This window comes from Gekko japonicus, unplaced genomic scaffold (genome assembly GCF_001447785.1).
Source record: "Gekko japonicus isolate JY-2015 unplaced genomic scaffold, Gekko_japonicus_V1.1 scaffold917, whole genome shotgun sequence".
Classification (NCBI taxonomy): domain Eukaryota; kingdom Metazoa; phylum Chordata; class Lepidosauria; order Squamata; family Gekkonidae; genus Gekko; species Gekko japonicus.
This window is the reverse complement of record NW_015169201.1, coordinates 354,801-375,662: the sequence shown is the minus strand read 5'-3', so window position 1 is coordinate 375,662 and position 20,862 is coordinate 354,801. Positions and strand designations below refer to the sequence as shown.

At 39.9% G+C, this 20,862-nt stretch overlaps 1 protein-coding gene across 1 annotated transcript in view; it reads left to right on the top strand.

Moving 5' to 3' along the window:
- Window positions 1–20,862, top strand: part of DICER1 (dicer 1, ribonuclease type III) — a 48,552-nt gene that overhangs the window by 5,608 nt on the left and 22,082 nt on the right. The window contains exons 2-14 of the mRNA XM_015416341.1: window positions 3,344–3,536; window positions 4,402–4,564; window positions 4,954–5,084; window positions 7,060–7,194; window positions 11,060–11,220; window positions 11,501–11,669; window positions 12,954–13,426; window positions 15,157–15,289; window positions 16,952–17,194; window positions 18,147–18,301; window positions 18,779–18,911; window positions 19,903–19,978; window positions 20,500–20,639. Coding sequence (XP_015271827.1) covers window positions 3,393–3,536; window positions 4,402–4,564; window positions 4,954–5,084; window positions 7,060–7,194; window positions 11,060–11,220; window positions 11,501–11,669; window positions 12,954–13,426; window positions 15,157–15,289; window positions 16,952–17,194; window positions 18,147–18,301; window positions 18,779–18,911; window positions 19,903–19,978; window positions 20,500–20,639 — 2,256 coding nt within the window. The 5' untranslated portion in view covers window positions 3,344–3,392. The remainder of the gene's footprint in view (window positions 1–3,343; window positions 3,537–4,401; window positions 4,565–4,953; window positions 5,085–7,059; window positions 7,195–11,059; window positions 11,221–11,500; window positions 11,670–12,953; window positions 13,427–15,156; window positions 15,290–16,951; window positions 17,195–18,146; window positions 18,302–18,778; window positions 18,912–19,902; window positions 19,979–20,499; window positions 20,640–20,862) is intronic.

The following is a 20,862-nucleotide window of genomic DNA, read 5'->3' as shown; positions in this document are numbered from 1 at the left end:
CCTCGGTTCTTCACGAGGTACTCCCATCCAGCAGCGGAGGTGACCGACACACTGACTTCTCCGTGGCCCCAGGGGGTCTGGTATGTGTTTCCACCATTTCCACTGATCCCCAGGACCATCAGGAAGATCAGGGAGGAGATGGCAGAGGTGATCTTCATAGCTCCCCTGAGGGCACGTCGTCCATGGTTTTCACTCCTGAAGGAGATAGCCGTGGCTCCACCTCTGACCTTACCGCAGTCCCCAGACATGCTCCTACAGGGCCCCATCTGGTACCCGCATCCCGACTGGCTGTCCTTGACCGCGTGGAGGTTGAACGGCAATGTTTCTCTCAGCTAGGCTACCCGGACAAGGTTTTGGCAACCCTTATGGCCTCAAGAAGGCAGTCCACCATTCGCATTTATAATACCACTTGGAAGGCATTTGTGCGGTGGACTAGGAGGAAGAAGCTGGCTCCTCTGTCTCCTACAACGGCGGACGTCCTTTCCTTTTTACAAGACGGTTTGGATTCCGGCTTGAAGGCAGCCACCTTACGACGGCAAGTGGTGGCATTATCGACCGTCCTTCCTCGTGTAGGAGGATACAGGATGACCAAGCACCCCCACATACAGCTGTTTCTACAAGGGGCAACAGCCAAGTCGCCTCCTCAGATACACAGGTTCCCAACCTGGAGGCTACACACGGTTTTGACAGCCCTTACCAAAGCGCCATTCGAACCTCTCAGGGAAGTCGGAATGAAGTGGCTCCGGATGAAGACGTTATTCCTGGTGGCGATAACCCCAGCACAGTGGGTCTCAGAGCTGGGTGCTCTATCGGTAAAGGCCACGCTCTGCGTCTTCCACAAAGATAAAGTGGTTCTTAGGACTGATCCCACCTTTCAGCCAAAGGTTTCTTCCGCTTTTCATCATGTGCTCAAGAGATCTATTTACCTACTTTCTGTCCAAAGCCAAAGCATCCCAGAGAAAGGCTATGGCATACCCTTGATGTCAGACGGGCATTAAAGATTTACATCGTGCGCACTGAATCTCTATGAAAAACGGACTTCATGTTCATCAACATCTCTTTTCCACATACGGAAATCGTATGTCAACGGCTTCCATCAGCGCAGTCCTTAGATCATGCATCATGGAGGCCTACAAGGCGTCGGGAATGGAAATTCCCAAAGGGATCATGGCAACCAATGTGGCATTCACGAATTGAGCTTCAGTCGAGAAGGTCTGCAAGGCCGCTACTTGGACGTCGGTATCTACCTTCATTCGTCACTACAAGCTATATACAACCGCGTCAGCTGACGCAGCATTCGGAAGAAGAGTCCTTCACATTCTCCCTTCGGCTGACGATGATGACCCACCCATTTAAGGGACACTGCTTTTGTAGGTCCCATGGAGATGTCCTCCACCTCAATGGGAGAACGATCTTTGACACTTACCATGAAGGGTCCTTCTCCTCTGAGGTTAGGAGGACATCTCGGCCCTCCCACTTTCATCATCGTCCTTTTGCCTGTGTTTCTCTGTGCTGTTTTCTTCTTCTTCTTCTTCTTCTTCTTCTTCTTCTTCTTCTTCTTCTTCTTCCTCTTCTTCCTCTTCTTCCTCTTCTTCCTCTTCTTCCTCTTCTTCCTCTTCCTCTTCCTCTTCCTTGTTCTGTCATTAATGTTGGAAGTTTACCTGCTTGGCGCAGGGGAGTTAGCCTTAGTTGATACTCACTACTTACGGAGTCCCAGAACTGAGGGGCAGGGCTATTCCCAAGGTGCCAACAGGAAGGAGAAAAAAGTATTTCCTTCCTCCCTAAAGGAATGATGGGAATAACCCATGGAGATGTCCTCCTAACCTCAGAGGAGAAGGACCCTTCACGGTAAGTGCCTAAGGTCGTTCTCCAGCCTTACCTCAGAAGCAACAGAAGTGGGGAAATTGCTGATTTGCCAGGTGTCTTTTCATCAGTCTGTGGAGCATCCCATGAAGCCCAGCAATTCTGCCAGAGCTTCCAAACCTGCACTTACTGGCTCCCTGTTAAATCCATGCCACAAAAATATGTGGTTCCTTTCACACGTTACCTAGATCATTGCTAAATTAAAGCTTCTGCAACTCTCCTGTGTTGAACCAAGAAGCTCAAACTGACAGAGCCAGGATCAAAAACAAATTGCATCCAGTTCAGAAGAGCTCTATGGTGATGCTCTTAAGATTACAACAAAAAGGAGAGTGAGCAGGACACAGAAGGAAATGAGCTGGAAAAGCATTTCAGGGAACTTTGCCCTTCACTAGAATTTGGTTAAGAGTGGTGGAAAGTTAATGCACAGTGTTTTCCAAGGCTTGGGAAACTGGCAAAGGGTAACCTTTGCAGATTATGCATACGATCATCTGCACACAAAATCATGTAAACATGTTCATTTTTCTTAAAAAAACCAAAACGATTTACCCAGCTATTAATATATAAGAATGGGTACATAGGCTAGACAGAATGTGAGCTGTAAATGCTCAAAAGCTTATGTTTTAAAATAAAATTTACATCCCTAGAGACAGGGCTCCTTCTCACCTTGACCATAGTTCTAAAAGCAGTACCAAGCCGCTATTCTCTTTCATCAGTCAGCAGATTGATAATGGACAAAGCTGACAGAAGTTCCACTCATCAGATGCTCTTGCCTTCATATAATACGTGAACCTTTTTACAACCTAGTTGAACATAAGTGCCAATGCAAATTTATTAAGATGCTTTGTGTGAATCCATATCTCTGTACTTTCTACATGCTACTAATAGTACAGTATTATGTAGAGCTGTAGTTTTTTCATTCTTATTGGAAAAGCTATGAACCAATATCGACATTTTGGTTTATAGGCATAATTATTTTATGGTTAATTATTTGCTGAATTGGTTTGTTTCGGAGTTTTTTTAAAAAAAGCCAGAGCATTAGACTTCATAAACAGGCTTGCAGTGAATATGTTTGTGGCATAATAGTTGGAAATAGTACTGTTATTTGTCAGTGCTGGTATAATGCAACCTGGTCTCTAAACATGGCTATTGGTGGGGGGCGGTGTCTGCTTGATCACAAGGTCCTTTTCCGCATTTCTTCCTCAACCATGAATTTCCCCTACTAGATTAAGAGTCATGTTGCCATTAACCATTGTTAGTGCTAATGAGGGTTCCATTTTAACTGTAGTATGAAACCTGTTAAGGTTAGTGAGAGACAGGCTATGAGAATTCACATTCTAGAGGGAAGAAGGTGGGCTGAGGAGAGGCTGTGACCCCAGAATCCCTTAACCAGGTTAAATATTTTTGTTTTGTTCTACAGATATGAATAAACAACTTTTTGGTTTGTATATTGTGTTAATACTCTTCCCCCCCCCCCTTACAGTAAGCTGTGCTGGAACAAAAATGCAATGACAGAAACACTGGATGAATGAATGAAAAGCCCTGCTTTGCAGTCCCTCAGCATGGCAGGACTACAGCTCATGACCCCTGCTTCCTCGCCAATGGGTCCTTTCTTTGGACTGCCGTGGCAACAAGAAGCAATTCATGATAACATATACACGCCAAGAAAATATCAGGTACTAGAAACAGTACTAATATTTGTCATCTATACAGCAAAATTAAACCTAACTGCTTATTGGAGACGGGCCATTGGAGGCTGGTATCCATATTTTAACCATGTTATTTCTTTTAGAGTATCTCTTCACCGTGGCTCATTCCTGTGCAAATTCCAGAGGCATTTGTCATCACCAGCTGTTGCTGAAGTTGACAAAAGTTGGCTTTAGACTAGTGAAATATCTTACCAGAGCTGTGATGAGATTGTCATGTTACAAATATAGCAGAAGGTTTTGACTATTGGGCTTATAATCATAATGCTTGACCCCACAGAGTATAACTCCAAGCAAAACATTCAGTACTTCTGAACTTCTGGCACACTACTCTGCGTTTTCAAGTGGTTTGGGCAGATTAGAATGTCACTTGTGCAATTTCAGTTTTCCTAACTTCTCCTGCTGCAAAGCTCTGAATAATAATACTTGTAGGGATGATTGTGGCAGAATGTTTGCTGCTCACATTGTTTCTCTTCAAAACATCGGTCGTTTGAGCTCATTCATGTGAAAAAAGTTATTATGATAATAGATTTTCTGGGGACAGAGATCCTGCTTGCAGGATCATCCCTTGGAAAACTACACGATAATCCACTGTAATATTAGAGCTGCATCAATACTTGCAGGAATTATTCTAGTACGTTGCTTCATGAGGGCTAATTGGTCCTTTGAAAGTGTTTCTAAACAAAACAAGGCACCTTTTTTGGACCTCATTGACCTGAGTGACATCTGTGGCTTTGATGATATTTTATTGATTCATTGGAAGTCTCTCTCAGTAACATTTTTAGGGATTTTTAAAATAAGCATTAATTTTAAAATGTGTTATTTGCTGATACAGGTTGAACTGCTGGAAGCAGCTCTGGATCATAACACAATAGTCTGTTTAAACACTGGCTCAGGGAAGACTTTTATTGCAGTACTACTCATTAAAGAACTGTCCTATCAGATCAGGGGAGACTTCAACAAAAATGGAAGGAGAACAGTATTTTTGGTCAACTCTGGTAAGCAAGTAATGTAACCTTTTATGAAAAATGCTCAATTCTTGTATAAAATTTGGGGCCGTATTACTTTCCCAGGAAAATGATAACTAATTTTGATAATTTGTTTTTCCTAACTAATTTTGCCAATAAAAGCCCATGTTTTGCTATCTGTTAAGATGACTTCAAGTTACGTATGGGGCTATGTCTCTTTCATATCTGAGTGAAGTAAATGCTTGTTGTTTACACCTATACCTACTTAATGATGTATGTATTCAAGAAGCAAATCAGAACTGAACAACTTGCCATGATACTTTATTCTGCATACTATTTTAGTTAAGGTTATTATATTTAGCGTGTCAGCCTGACAATTCAAGTTATTGTATTGCTGAAACTCTGCCTCTTCTTTCAAGCAAATCAAGTGGCTCAGCAAGTGTCAACTGTTAGAACTCATTCCGATCTCAAGGTGGGAGAGTATTCGAATTTAGAAATAACTGAATCTTGGACAAAAGAGAAATGGAACCAAGAATTTGCTAAATACCAGGTATGAAAAATCAGGTCTCTTCATAATTATTACCATAAGTGTCTGTAAAATAAACCAGTGCCAAAGTTTTAAGTTGTTCTGATTTCCAGGAAATAGGTAACACTATGGCTCCAGAAAAGCATGTGGAAGAACCAAAGTGTGCAAAAAGAGCTTAAATAATGTTGTTTTGTATAGCAGCTTTCCTGTGCTCAGGGGGTGCAGTAAGGTAACACTGAGGCTACATTGACATCAGATGCGGCTTCTGACACACACACCACACTGTTTGAATGAAAATTAGCTGTTGCCAAATTATACTGTTCTGTTGCTCCTTAAGTAGTATTTTCCCTGGGTCCTGGAACTAAAATCACTACGAAATATGTTTTCTCCCCTATTGGAGTTGTCCATTGATTTTGTTCTATTTGCTTTTACTTTTGATAATCACTAGTAGTTCATGCTCCAAGGTGTTTGTTTTAATTCGAGTAGCAGGAATACATTTATCTGGAGAAGCAATCGCAGTATCTGATGTCAGAAATGTGGTTGTGTTTCTTTAGAATCTTAGTTTTCAAGTTCAGTAGTATCTGGGAAAACTTTCCTTTTATCAGTGCAAGGTAAATATAGAATGGCAAAAAAGAGACCCATTCCAATGGATCATTGCAAAAAACAGGCGCAAGGAGTGCTGTATTAAGGCAGCTATGTGGTGCTGTATTAGAGGAACAGATCACTTGTAATAGTGCAGCTGTGCTACAGAAGTCAAAGCTGGGCAGAGAAGGGTTGTGTCTGGGGGAAAACCAGGGGTAGCATCAGACACAGTTCCTTCCACATTAAATGAAATATAGTCCCAGCTCTGTTCGTCACTGCTGGATGTACGTCACACTGCAAAATTGCTGCCTGACGATGATGAGGGGCTGCGGTCACACGTAACAGAAGCCACACAAGTGAGACGGAAAACAGCCGGAGTTTCCGGGCGCGATCTCACCCCCACATCTGGGAAGCGTAGCACTCCCGTGGCTCAACCGAGGCTTCCAGCCGAAACTGCGTGGCAAAAAACTAGTACCTTGGAGGTACTAGTTTCCGGAAACTGCGGGGCAAGGGCGGGCGTCTGATCGCGTTTCCGGTGGCATCCGGCGCCCACCCATGTCCCCTTGCAAATAAGGTGTGTTTTTTTTGTCGAAGTCTCTGTGGATGCGCATGCGCACCCAACGGAGCATGCGCATTTGTCATGTACACAAAAATAAAAAACAGTTTGCCGCGGCGCGCGCTTCTTCGTTGTGCGCCGGCTTGTCCTGTGATCGGCACCTCTCCCTTGCCATGGAACCTCCACGGTACCTCCACAGGAGGTCTGATCACGTAACTGCGCAGTAGTTTGCCCCAGGGCAAACAGCCACGCTTCTCCTCTGCAGTTTCCTGCCCGTGTGACCGGGGCCGTTATTAGGAACTGCTCTGTACATTCAAAATGCTTTGGTAATGCTTGAATGAGGGGAAAGATAGCATGAAAGTTTCTGTGTGACTAAAAAATGTGCATGGTAGGTAGTAGCTGGCAATTGGTGGGACCCAGGGGAACGGCGACATGGAAGATGCTGTTGGCAAATGGCATTAAGTTACTACTGGGTAAAAATGGGAGGTGACATCACTTTGCTCTAGGAATCTCCAAAAACTCCACCTCCTTGGCTGGTGGGCTCAGGGAATACATAATGAATAAAGTTAAGTTTTACTAGACATTATGGGCAATGGGTCAGGAGCTAAGCAAACACTTTACAATAGGACTTCCATTATTTTAATAATGCTTTAGTTTGGCCCTTAGACTAGGTGGAATTTGCATTAAATTGTAATCTCAGCAGCGGCCTGCTGATGGAGTTATTGCGGTGTACTTTTCAAGTGATAGATCAAATTCTTGTATCTTAAATTTGCATATATTGAACAAAAGTTAGACTTACTATTGACCCTTTCTCACTGTACTAATAACCTTTTAAAATGCTTGCTTCTGTTCATCTTTCAGGTTCTGGTGATGACCTGTCATGTAGCTTTGAATGTTTTAAAAAATGAACATTTATCCCTGTCAAACATTAATCTTCTTATTTTTGATGAGTGCCATCTTGCAATCCAGAATCACCCTTATCGAGAAATTATGAAGGTAGGTTGGGTCTGTATCCTATCTCCTGACTTTTCACTCCTACCATAAAGATCGCAAGTCGAACTGAGGGACTTAAGTTATGTGCTCTAACACTTCAGTTAGCTTGGCATTTGTTTCTGAATCATTTTGGGGGGCTGGCCCCATTCATTGTGGACTTGCATATAATCAAGCCCCCTTCTTCCCTTGTTAGTCCCTGATAAAAGGTGGCATGCTAGGAGTCACTGCAGGGGGCCAGATCTGGAGAATATGCTTTCTTATAAATTTGCCCTGTGCTCCCAGGCTAGTGCTGAAAGTGTGGTTCACTCCTCTGAGTTTTCTCTTATTCTAGCAGCAGTTCATTCCTCCAAGGAAACAGTCATTCTTCCTTTGACTAAGGATGGGAAGTAAGATGGGAAATATGATGTGAGGGAAGCAAATGCTGCTGGGAGTGAATGCAAAAAGGAATAGAGCCTGTGCAGGCATTAGTGGCTTGGGAAACCAGTGTACAAAGCGTCTTGTAGACACCAACTGTGCCTGGAAATACTGTTCAGTTGTCGCCACTTGTAGTGGCTGCTGGAGGCAGAATCTGCTAATGCTCTTTCCATTAAGAGTGTCTGGCATTAGGTGCTGTATTAAGTGTTGGCAGCTCCGTATGGAACTGTCAAATGGGTGAGTGGGCAGAGAAATTACTGTGACTCTCTTCCTGGCACTGTGTGTTAAAAAAATTAGGGACTAATTGTTGCATGACATTGTACAATAAAACTAGGACTTTAGTCGACTCCGCATAGCCCTTTTGTAGAGCATTATGTCACTTGCTTGGAAGTATTCAGTGGGTACATGGAGCTGCCTTAAGCTGTGTAGGTTGCCTGGCCTGACCTTCTACAATGCAGAACTGCTGCATTAAGATTTCTACAAGACCAGCATCACTTTTTTTTGCTAAGAACAAAAACGATCGTTACTTTTATGTATTGCTGCCAGAGGTTCAATATTTCCTATAAATCCAATCTTTTCTCCTAACTTAGCTCAGCACTCTCTGTAGCCAGATCGCTGCACTCTGCTCAACCAATTTCCCCTCTTTTTTTAAAAAAAAAATCTGCATTTGGGGTATCTTCTCTTGCCTGGTAATCCAGCCTTGGTATTCTGTCATCTCCTCAAGCTGTGCTATCTGGCCTGTTTGGGAGAATCTGTAGTTGGTCCACTGAGTGTGTGTTATGTTCCATGATATACCTGAATGTGACAATTAAAGTAGTTATTTAGTTGTTGTTGTTCAGTCGCACAGTCACGTCCGACTCTTTGCGACCCCATGGGCCACATCACGCTAGGCCCTCCTGTCTTCCGTCGTGCTCCGGAGTTTGCTTAATTTCATGTTCGTTGCATCGATGACACTGTCTAACCATCTCATCCTTTGCCGTCCCCTTCTTCTTTGACCTTCAATCTTTCCCAGCATCAGGGTCTTCTCCAGTGAGTGCTCCCTTCTCATTTGGTGGCCAAAGTATTTGAGCTTCTGCTTCAGTATCTGGCCGTCCAGGGAACAGTCAGGGTTGATTTCTTTTAGGATTGACTTTGCTGAGTTATTTAGTTACCTTGTTCTAAATTCCATTATTAGTGTGTTTAAAAAAAAAGTGAATTGCTTATTTTAAACTTTTATTAAACTAATTACAATTTGCCAGGTTAGTTTTTCTAGTTGCTTTGCTTTTTTTTGTTGTTGTTGTTCAAAACTTTTTATTTTTGGATATAATAACACATTTAACATTTACTTTCACTTGACAAATACCCATGTTTCCCTTCCCTCCCTCCCCTACTTGTGGCTTCCCGCAGTGCTCCACCCTACTTCCCTTTACATACTTATCTTAGTTTCACATTTCTAATTTCAATTACAAGATAACATTTCTATCAATATTGTTCTAAATACAATAAGTTTTGTTTCACATCCCAGTTGCTCTCTAAATAGTCCTTAAAATCATTCAATTCGTCAAAAAACTCTTGATCTTCTTTATTATTCAGCTTGTTATTTTGTCAATTTCTGCCATAAATAAGACTTTTTGTAACCATTCTGTGATCTCAGGTGTTTTCTCTTGCTTCCAACATTGTGCATAAACCATTCTTGCAGTCGTTATCAGGTACCAAAACATAGTCTTTTTTTTACATTTAACTCTTCCAACTTCAATCCTAGCAATAAAATCTCTGGTTCTTTTTTAAATGTACATTTAAATATTTTTTGCAATTCACTATGAACTTTTGACCAGAAATCTATCGCTTTTTCACATGTCCATCACATATGGTAAAATGAGCCCTCATGTTTCTTACATTTCCAACACTTATTTGACATATTTTGATTCATGTTTGCAATTTTCTTTGGTGTCATATACCATCTATACATCATTTTATAACAGTTTTCCTTAACATTAGTACATGTTGATATCTTAATAGAATTTTTCCACAAATATTCCCAAGATGTCATAGTTACCTCCTTATTCATATTAACAGCCCACTAAAGCATTTGTTCTTTTACCGTCTCATCCTCCGTATACCATTTTAACAAAATTTTATACATGTTAGAAGTCATTTTTTTCCCTCTACTCTCCCACACAGATTCAATTTCATTTTTTCTCTTCTCTAAAACCATATTTTTTCTTGTCTGCTCTAAACAGATCTCGAATTTGTAAATAACCTAGCCAAACATACTTAAAATGAATCTCGTCCTGCTCCTTCATTACCCATTCTGACCCTTCCTTTTTAATCAAGTCTCTGTATGGCAACAATTCTTCTCCTCTCTGTCTCGTGTACTGTGTAATAACTTCTGCTGGTACAATCCAAAGTGGTCTTGCTTCATAAAAAAATCTTTTATATCTCATCCATACTCCGAAAAGAGATCTTCTTACAAAGTGATGTTTAAAAAATTTATCCATTTTACTCTTTTCATACCATAAGTAAGCATGCCACCCAAACCTGCAATCATGTCCTTCTAAAGCTAATAGTTTTTTGTTGTCTAAATTAACCTATTGTTCCAACCACGTTAGACAAACCGCCTCGGCTTTGGTTGACCTATTGGACTGTAAGTGTATTGAGAAATTAGGATATTTTATATGTTGCTAATTGAAAGTCTTATAAGCTAAGACATTGGGATATTGGTGTGTATACCTACATCATGTTAAGGCGCATCAACGTAAAAACATCATTGATTCTGGTTAAGAAATAATCTGGTAGGTCCATATTGCTTCTGTACCAGGGTCTGTTGCTAGCATTAGGGTCTACTAAAGTCCAGTATGAGCTACTGTGGTGTAGCAGTCAAGAGTGTCAGACTAGGGTTTGGGAGTCATGGATTCAAATCCCCACTCTGCAAAGTATGACAGTGGGTCAATTGCTCTTAGCCTCCTTTACGGGGTCACTGTGAGGATAAAATGGAGAAGAGGAAATAATATAGGCCACTCTGAGCCACTAGAATTTATTTATTTATTTATAAACACTAGAAGAAGGATGGGATAAAAATGTGACAAATACATATGACACACACTCTTCCCCTTGATGGAGGCAATGGCAACAGTATCCTAGCTTGATGCACCCACCCAGTTAAAAGGGTGTCATTAGTCCATGTCTCTGTACCTGCCCTGGGGCTAGAAAGTCAGACACGGACTTTTTCTGAGTCAATCACACTTGCATCTCCAAAAAGATTTACATCATTCTAAGTCAATTAAAACTAATGGGTTTAGAAGGGTTTAATTCTGTTCAGGATTACACGGTGTAAGTATCCCAAACCCCCTCAGTTCGATACTATGATGGAGCAGGTCTCCATTCCACTCCACTTTTTTTCTTCCCCAGCACTGGGTGGTGTCCCAATGCAGGAGCAAAAATAACACCCTTAAGAGTCATTTGGTTTATATTTCAGCTTTGTGAGAGTTCTCCATCATGCCCTCGAATTTTGGGATTAACAGCCTCCATTTTAAATGGGAAATGTGATCCAGCAGAGTTAGAAGAAAAGATACAGAAACTGGAGAAAATTCTAAAGAGCAGTGCTGAAACAGCAACTGATCTAGTGGTCTTAGACAGGTACGTTTCGATAAACTTGAAGGGCATTTATATTTGCTGCCATTTATAAAAAAAATTTTGGGGCAGGGGAGCTTTCTGATCCAGAAGGATTCAACTCATTTACAAAAAATTGATGTGTTAAATACATTTTGATAATATAAAATTAAGTTGCCTCCTTATCTTTCTTTGCAGACCATGTAGGTAACCACTCCCCCCATGGCTGCTGTTTTTTAATGCCTTAATATACACATCAGCCATTAAACACAACAGTTGACAAAAATGTTTGCTTTTCACCCTAAAGGTATACTTCTCAGCCATGTGAGATTGTAGTAGATTGTGGACCATATACTGACAAAAGTGGTCTCTATGAAAGGCTGTTAACTGAGCTGGATGACGCACTCAGCTTTTTGAATGATTGCAACATACCTATACATTGTAGAGAGAGAGATTCTACCTTAATTTCTAAACAGGTAAGGATACTTGCTGATCATTTTGCTTAACTGTAGTTTACTTCTAGTTCTGTTTAAAGAGGTTTGATTTTTTTCCCAGTATCCTTCTCAGCCAGGCCTTATAGAAAGCCTTCCACTGAGAAATACTATTAAGTTTTCCTTTCACACTACATGACAGTTTGTACCTATTAGTAGCTAGTCAGTTTGAAAAATTGGAGTAAGTTCTCTGACTTGCGTAGCCGAGACTTGAAATGATTAAAAAGTATTGAAGTCAGGATTTGTGCTTCAGATAATAGATAGCTGAGCACTCCTGACGTGGTTCTAGAGTCATTGCAGCCACACACCTGTTTCCTCAGTTATCCCCTCTGGACCATGTCTTTGCATGTCACAGAATCTGTCTTTTTGTTTGCCTAATCCGAAATTTATGTTATAGTATCTGAAAGATAGGATAACAAATGAGCAAAGACTGTAATACAGAAATTGACAACACCTTCTTAGTTTAGCAAGCAGACTAGGAAAACTGTGATTAATTTAGTACTCAAGGTCATGGAGCAATGTTCTGTCTGCATTTAATATTTGTGTTATTTGAAAAGAATGTGTGAATAATGTTTTTAGGTCATTCCCTGAGTGTATTGATACTTTTGGCTGCTTCACTTAGTGGTGTTCCAACAAGATTAATTACTTATTAAACTATAAAAATAGAAGTTTGTTGAAGTTCGATAAAAGTAACAGCAACAAAAAAGAAACATGCCTTAAGAAGGCAGATGTTAAATTAGATACTGAAGAAGGGCGCAATGACTCACGAAAGCCTGCCACAAATTTTGGTAGTCTTTAAGGTGCTACTGGACTCTTGCTCTTTCATGATCAACACGATTTAACAACTGGTGTTTTCATGGAACTGCTGTATTTTTATAAAAGGGATGCCTTTGGCACAGTATCTGTGACAGATGCATATCAAGCTTTGCCTTGTTCTAGACTGAAATATCAGCATTCAAATCTTTCCACATGCTCGGTTATATGGCCATATGGATTTCTTTAACCATGATCAAGTGTAGATGCAATTCAAATTTAAATTATACCATTATAGCCAGTCTTTGGGGATGTTATGTTGTGTATGGTTGCTCCTAAAATGAAGTGTGTGGAGAATAGTAAACCCTGCCTTGATCCTTAGTTTATCTACAAAGAAATGGAATACTTTGTGCTTTTAGAATCGTTGTTTTCCTTATATACTGGTTGAGGTGGCCCTATAGAAGCTGTGTGCATCACTGTGCTGTGCCAAACTGACCAATTACATTTTGTTTGCAGATACTGTCTGACTGCCGAGCAGTGTTGCTTGTTCTGGGACCTTGGTGTGCAGATAAAGTAGCTGGAATGATGGTGAGAGAGCTGCAGAAGTACATTAAACACGAGCAAGAGGAGCTGCACCGGAAATTTTTATTGTTTACAGACACTTTCCTAAGGAAAATCCATGCACTCTGTGAAGAGCACTTCTCGCCTGCCTCACTTGACCTGAAATTTGTAACCCCAAAAGTCATAAAACTGCTTGAAATCTTGCGTAAATATAAACCCTATGAACGGCAGCAGTTTGAAAGTGTTGAGTGGTATAATAATAGGAATCAGGATAATTATGTGTCTTGGAGTGATTCTGAAGATGAGGATGAAGATGAAGAGATTGAGGAGAAAGAGAAAACAGAGACTAACTTCCCTTCTCCCTTTACTAATATTCTGTGTGGAATAATTTTTGTGGAAAGAAGATACACAGCAGTTGTTCTAAACAGGTAAAATTAAATGAAAGTATTAATTAAATGTTTGTTACAAAAAAATATTCTCATCTGGATTAAATTGTTCAGGGATTATGTCCAAACAATCTATTCTCTCGGACTTTTGTTGTTGTTGTTGTTGCAAATCTATATCAGCACATTTGATGGAAGGAGGAAAATAATATCCACAATATAGAGAATAGGCATTATAGAATCAGTTATTTGATAATACAGTAGGGAGGATCCTACACTTGCCTGCCACTCCACTGAGCAAAGTTTATTTATTAAAATATTTATACCCCACCTTTTCTTTTGGCTCAAGTTTGAAATTTTCCTCCAATGTAAGGAGTATTCCTTCAGATTAAATGGCTCTTTCTCCTTTGAGGGTAGTTGGATTGACTTCGATATTACTTTGGTATATCCTAGGGTGGTAAGACTATGGCAGCTAAATTATGTGAAATATGCTGTTATCAGGATTTGATTGGTTCTGAATGGACCTCATTAGTGAAAGGTTCAGGATAAAAATAGGAAGGAAAAGATAGTAGATATTTGTACAATTTATAGATAAAAACAACGTGCTATTGTGTTTTTAAAATCTCTGTGGGGTGATGCTTGTGTGTATTGATAACCCTCTTGTATCAGACACCGAGAAACCAAAGATATTGTTATTATTATTGCTCTTGGCTTTTAAAACTTAACTGTGAACTATGGCTTTTGGATAATTGCATTTGTATGACAATGAATACAGGTCCTGAAAGAATTTCTGTTTCTATATAATTATTCACTGTATCAGACTTTATAGAAATTGGGAATGAAAGGAGGCTATAGGAAGTATAGGAAGTATTATACTAAATTCCGTATTCCGGTGGGGGGGTACGGCTCACACTTTCTTGGACTGAACATTATCCTAGAAGACAAGAAGCAGAGAACTGTACAGTAGACAAGATGAAATCTTGTCATTTAATATTTTCAAGTCCGGTAATTGTCTCTTGTAAAACACTTCTTAGAACTTTAGGATTAGCCATCTCATTCACTATCCAGCAGCAAACCATGTGAGAATATGTATTTTGGCAGTGGCAGTTGAGAGGGAAAATCAGCTGCCTGCAAAACAGTACAAGGAAAGAAAACCATCAGTGCAGCAGTTTCTTTGCTTTCAGAGGCACAGCAGATGTAAGAGTGACTAGACAGTGGCTCTTTCCTTGCCAGTAATGTGGGGCGAAGCAAGGGCTAGCCATGGTTGCTTGTAGTGGCTGCTGGAACCATAGGCCACGAAGAGGCACAAGAACATCAGTATATATATGATTTCTAGTCTTTGAGAAAAATTTAACTAGGTTGTCAGAGTCAGAATCTTGTTTCAGAGTATGGTGGATTATATAACTCCTACAGGTCTGTTAAGGCCATTCTTTTTGTTGTCCGTCCTTGCTGAAAAAAACTTGCCGTTGAGTTGGTACTCAGTACTTAAAATGATACCTTCTGTGCTTAAGAGAAAATGCTTTCCCGTCAGTATCAGTTATAGTACTACTGTTATAGTACTATTGGAAGAATATATACATGTTTGTGTATGTATGCACGCGTGTGTATCATATTTGTTTTTAAGGAGAGAATGACAAGGCTATGTGTGTCTCGCTGTAAAACATACATAAGTATACACGCACAGCAAGTCGTCATACCTCCATTGTAGAATGAATGATTAGCATTAGCATTTGCTCAACTGCATGTGACTTCTAAAATGTATATATTGTGTTTAGGTTGATAAAAGAAGCTGGCAAGCAAGACCCAGAGCTGGCTTACATCAGCAGCAATTTTATAACTGGACATGGCATTGGAAAGAATCAGCCACGTAGCAAACAGATGGAAGTAGAATTTCGAAAGCAGGAAGAGGTAACTTTAATGAAAATAATTGTCCCAAAATGCTGTGTTTCTCTTGCATTTGAAACCTTTGCCAAGTCCAGGAAATTCCCTGGCTTGTGAGTCTTGCATACTTGTTGGTGAAGTTTTTCTGTATTGATCAACCTTAGTAGAAGGAATGTGTTTTACTTTCTAGGTATGTTTGCATTTAAAACATAACCAATAAAGAGTTGTGTTTCAGTCAGTCATATCATTTGTAGTGTTTGTGAAGTGGGCTAAATCTTATGTGCCTTCTGTGATAATTGTTGCTTTACTGCTTATGAGCTTAAGTTTATATTGAACATACTTCAGAGTAAAAAGCTGTATATTTGCCTTTAAAGTTCAACCATTTGTTAGAGTGCTGTGTAATAGCATATTTCCAGTCACTGTAAATTTCCTGTTTCTATTTTTGAAGGTTTGGTACAATTTTAATTCATATGTTTGTTGTGTCTTGTTAGTAAATAATTTTTTAAAAAAACCATCAAAATGCCCCCACAGATACATTTCACATTTATTTCTACATGGTTTGCATTAGTGCAGACTTGGGTAAAAAATGCTACTCAGCTTTCATAGCAGGAGCATGCTACATTTTATGGAGGAATAAGACAGTGAAAGTACACTGTGGAGTACTTTGGAGATATGTCACATGTCATAGCTATTCTTTGGCCATATTTTCAGGCATTCATTACCTATGGCAAGCCAGTAGGTTTGTAGCAATGTGTACATTTTTTAGATTAGTTCAACATGGCATGTTAGAAAAGATTGCTAAAATCTTATAAATAGTTTATTTTGGCTTCGTTTTAATGCTGGCTTGGTTTCTATATTGTATACTGAAGTGCAGTTCTAGATGCAAATCCTGAATTGTAAAAAAGGAAGTGACTTAATAGCTTAAAAAGTAAAGATTTTTAAAAATATAATGTAGCACTTAAACAGTACAAAATATATTTATAATTCCGTTTATCCTTTTAACAGTGGTATCTCCAAACAAAATTTATGTTACCACAGTAGAACTGCCATGCATCGTAGAACTCTGTGTCATTTTATATTGACTTGCTTAAGAATTCAGTGACAAGAGAATTCTCAGACGTGAAAGTTGATATAGTGGCTGAGAGAATAAGCAGTGATCTGGAAGCTGGCTAGTTTAAATTTAATCTTTGCAACAGACTCATTAGATGTGTTCAGGCAACTCGCTGTATCTCTTCATCAACACCCCTCTGCACTATGGGGACAATCCTGGCCTGCCTTAACAGAGCTGTTGTAACAATGTGTGGGTGTAGCACTTTGAGCATAGGACGTGCTACATAAATGGCTTCTTATGGTAGTTTAAAGTGACATTCAGAATTTGTGGAGGCCTCTGTTAGTGTTTTAAAGTGAGTGTAGAATTTCACAAAATGACACCGTCAGGTATAAGATCAATTCCTTATACAAGAAAGCTACATAGAGCTAAATAAGGCACCAGCTTTTAGAGTCTTTTGATATCACTTAATGATTATAATTTTCTTTTTATTGAGCATTGAATTTTGAACTGGTTTATTTATTTAGCAAATTTATTTCACTTGATTATTTTCTTTTGAAAGTACCCTTTATTCAATTTTTGTCAAACTGATGATTTCTGTAACTGCACTTAGAAATATATCTTCTTGGTTACTTTTGTAGGTACTTAGAAAATTTCGAGCACACGAGACCAACTTGCTAATTGCAACTAGTATTGTAGAAGAGGGTGTTGACATACCAAAATGCAATTTGGTGGTTCGTTTTGATTTGCCCACAGAATACCGTTCATATGTGCAGTCCAAAGGAAGAGCCAGGGCACCTATCTCAAACTACATCATGTTAGCAGATACAGACAAAATTAAAGGTTTTGAAGAAGATCTTAAAACCTACAAAGCAATTGAGAAGGTATGTAGTAAAAAAAATTGACTGGGTCATTCATGAAAAGCTTTTGTGGGACTCTTAAGCTGTGGAGAACTAGGGATGATGTCCCCTTCTGTGCTCAAAACAAGAAAGTGGCTTATTAAAAGGAACATGATGAACTCAAGAAAGGCTAGAGCAGAGTGGTAAAGAGCTGGTGAGGTAAGAATCCAAACTTAATGTAGGATGAGGTTTTGACAAGTGGCAGGAGAAAGAGGCTAGGTCAGAATAGCCTTCTGTGGCTGGAGCAAGAATAGCCGTTTATGGTGGCTGGAGCAAGAAAGAGAAACCAAGACTGTGGGAACCACAAGATTGTCCACAATACCACCTTGTTTGTTACACAGACAAGGTAGTAGTCTGGAAAGGCAGGGGTGGCCACCTTGATCTTTGCAGTCCAGTCAGTATTTTTTTTTCAATATGAACATCTTAGTTGGTTCTTAGGAAATAGGGTTCCCAGGTCCCAGCGGGGGTTCCCTTGCTTTTGAGAGCTTTGATCCCTTGCCAGCCAACTGGCTGGCGGAGGAAACCCCATCCCCAAACAAGGATGTCACCCGGAAGTGAAATCATCATGTCACTGACATTGGGGGTTGACGCTCTAGTTTTTGGATAAACTATGGTTTTGAAGGCAAAAAACTAGAGCGCCACCCCCAGATGTCAGCAAAACAATGACATTACTTCTAGGTGTTGTCATCGCGCCGCGTGTGCTTTGCATGTGCAGCAGAAGATCCCAGAAAGGACCCGGGAGCGCCCCACCCCCGGCTGCAAGGGTAGGACCTGGCAACCCTACTAGGAAGCCTGGCCCTGGCCAAAGCATGCCAAGTAGTTTGGTCTCTGGGCTGTTTGTTATGGATATTATCTTTGAGCTCTCCTTATTAATACTATTTATAGTACTGCTTGGCAGCCATAGAATTCTTTTCGTTTTGTCTGTTTTTTTAAAAAGATCTTAAGGAACAAATGCTCAAAATCTGTAGATACTAGTGAAACAGAAAATGAACCCATTGTTGATGATGATGATATCTTTCCGCCATATGTTTTGAGACCAGAAGATGGTGGTCCAAAGGTCACAATCAACACCGCTATCGGACACATTAATAGGTATGTTTTTTGATATCTTTGCTGAGTTATCATAAAGCGTCTTAATTGCCACCTCAGTACTATATAGCAGTAACTATTAGCTGATCTCTATTAATGTATTGGTGCAGAAAGGTTTGGGGTTTTTTAATCGTTTAATGTTATTGACAGCAACTAGCGGGGAATGGTGGTTCATGGGCCTGCTTGGTCCTTTCAGTTGGAGGGAAAACTGATTCTGGGACGTTGTAGCAGAAGGAGGAAACTTCTTCTTGCCCTTCCACTTTCCTTTCAAAGTTGACTGATGGAGAGTTATACCCATTATTACCAGTCCCTGTGGGGACTCTGCATTGATTTTAAAATGTTGCATAAATGTTGAGAGAGAGAGAGAAATCTTATGGATGGATCCTCCTCTACCTAGTTTAATTCTGTAAAGCAGCCATATAGCACTATTCTTAGATTAATTTATTTCTCCACCCACCCCCCCAATTTTTCATCAACTAGGTACTGCGCTAGATTGCCCAGTGACCCATTTACACATCTGGCTCCTAAGTGTAAAACTAGAGAACTTCCTGATAACACATTTTATTCAACACTTTATCTGCCTATCAATTCTCCTCTTCGCGCATCTATTGTTGTAAGTACTTGCATTTGCTTCGTTGTATTTATCCTTTGTATATGAATTTCCCATTGGTGCTTGCCTTACAATACTAGGCTGATGGCAGTGCTAGGTGCAGGCTTTCTGTGCTGCTTCTATGAGACCTGATCCCATGGATCTCCAGAAGCTTCCATATCCAAGTAGTGATTTACACTGCCACAGCCAAAGCTTGATTTGTCACATGGAGCACAGTTGACAGCAGTGCTCCCTCTAAGCTGTGGAGTCTTGTGAGCAAAAATTCTACTTTGTGAGCTACTGGCATTAGTGAGAGAGAGATTTGGCTACTGCATAAATTAGTTTGCTCTGGAGCCATCCTTCCTGAGCTAAGACAAAACTATGTGAGCCAGAGGTTAAAAAAAACTGTGAGCTAGCTCACACTAACTCAGCTTAGAGGGAACACTAGTTGACAGTGTACTAAACACTGAAATCCCTAGGGCCCCAAAGGAGTCCTGCAATACCACACAAGACCTCTTCCTCTCCATTCCTACCAGGACAGGAACAACAATTGAAGATGTGTACTGTGCCGGTGACAGAGGAAGTACTAAAGTTGGGATTGTGTTCTGGTACCTGTTTCTGTTGGCAGCTTTCTTCACATAGAGGCTCATGAGATCTGTAAAGGAAAATGTGTTTCTGTTCACCCTTATTCTTTCCCTGAATTATAAAGTTGTGTTATGGCACACTCTTAAGGTGTCATGTACCTCGCTGATTTTACCTTCTTGTAAAACAGTAACCTGCATTGGGTGCGTTTATATATTCTTTGTAGGGCTTGGTTTAACTTATTTTTGAATGTGTCTTCATTATTGTTACATCTGTTGTCATCTGTTTGGGGACTGATCTCTCTTTTGTGAAAATATTTGCTTAATCAGAAGTGAAGCAAAAGAGGTTAATTGAATTAAATTGTATGATTTGTTGTTTTGTTTTAGAACACTGCAGTATGCTTAATTTTAGGGTTGCTTCAATTAATTTCTAGGGTCCTCCAATGAGTTGTACAAGATTAGCAGAAAGAGTTGTGGCGCTTATTTGCTGTGAAAAATTGCATAAAATTGGTAAGTAACTTTGAAAACAAAAATTATTTATTTGGCTATGAAAATATGAAGGAACCGTTCTGATAATGCTTTGTGTATAATTATGTTACATCACTTATTAATGATTTCACATGTATTCTAATCTGTATGGTTGAGCAATGCTTCTTACAACTTGTTAAATACCAGCTGCCTGGAATATTTCAAGTGGTCACGGAAATCACAGTGGGAATGCTGGTGCAGTTACATTAGATGGCTTTTAAAATCCTCAGTATTTGAAATTTGGCTGGTGGGGTAACTCCATTGTCCATTGTGTTTGTCCAAAGCTGAAATCCTGTACGCACTTTCTTGTGCATAAGTTTCATTGAACTCAGTGACGCTTGCATCATAGTAAACATGCTGCAGGTATTGTTTTCAGAAACTTAGCATTGCAGTCTGGTATCTAAATAATAATCTTTTAGCAAAGTTATGGAAGTGTGGCACCTGATAGCCATAGTAAAGAAATCTGTACTGGATTTATTATTTCATTATTTGATACATTTTAGGTGAACTGGATGACCACTTGATGCCTGTTGGAAAAGAGACAGTAAAATATGAGGAAGAACTGGATTTGCACGACGAAGAAGAAACCAATGTCCCAGGAAGGCCAGGCTCCACAAAACGAAGGCAATGCTACCCAAAAGCTGTTAGTATAGTTTTGTGCTCTCACTGCATTTGTTGTTTCTGTGGTTGTGTGTGTGTGTGTGTGTAAGGGTTCTGACTTTTATGGCAACATATGACATTAATAAGATGAAGTTTTTGTAATGAATATGAGCCATCTTTAAATGCAGGGGTGTGGAAGAGAGAGGAATAAAATACAGTGCTGGCATCTCCCCAATTTAGGAGATGCAGATTCAAGGCAGGAAAGA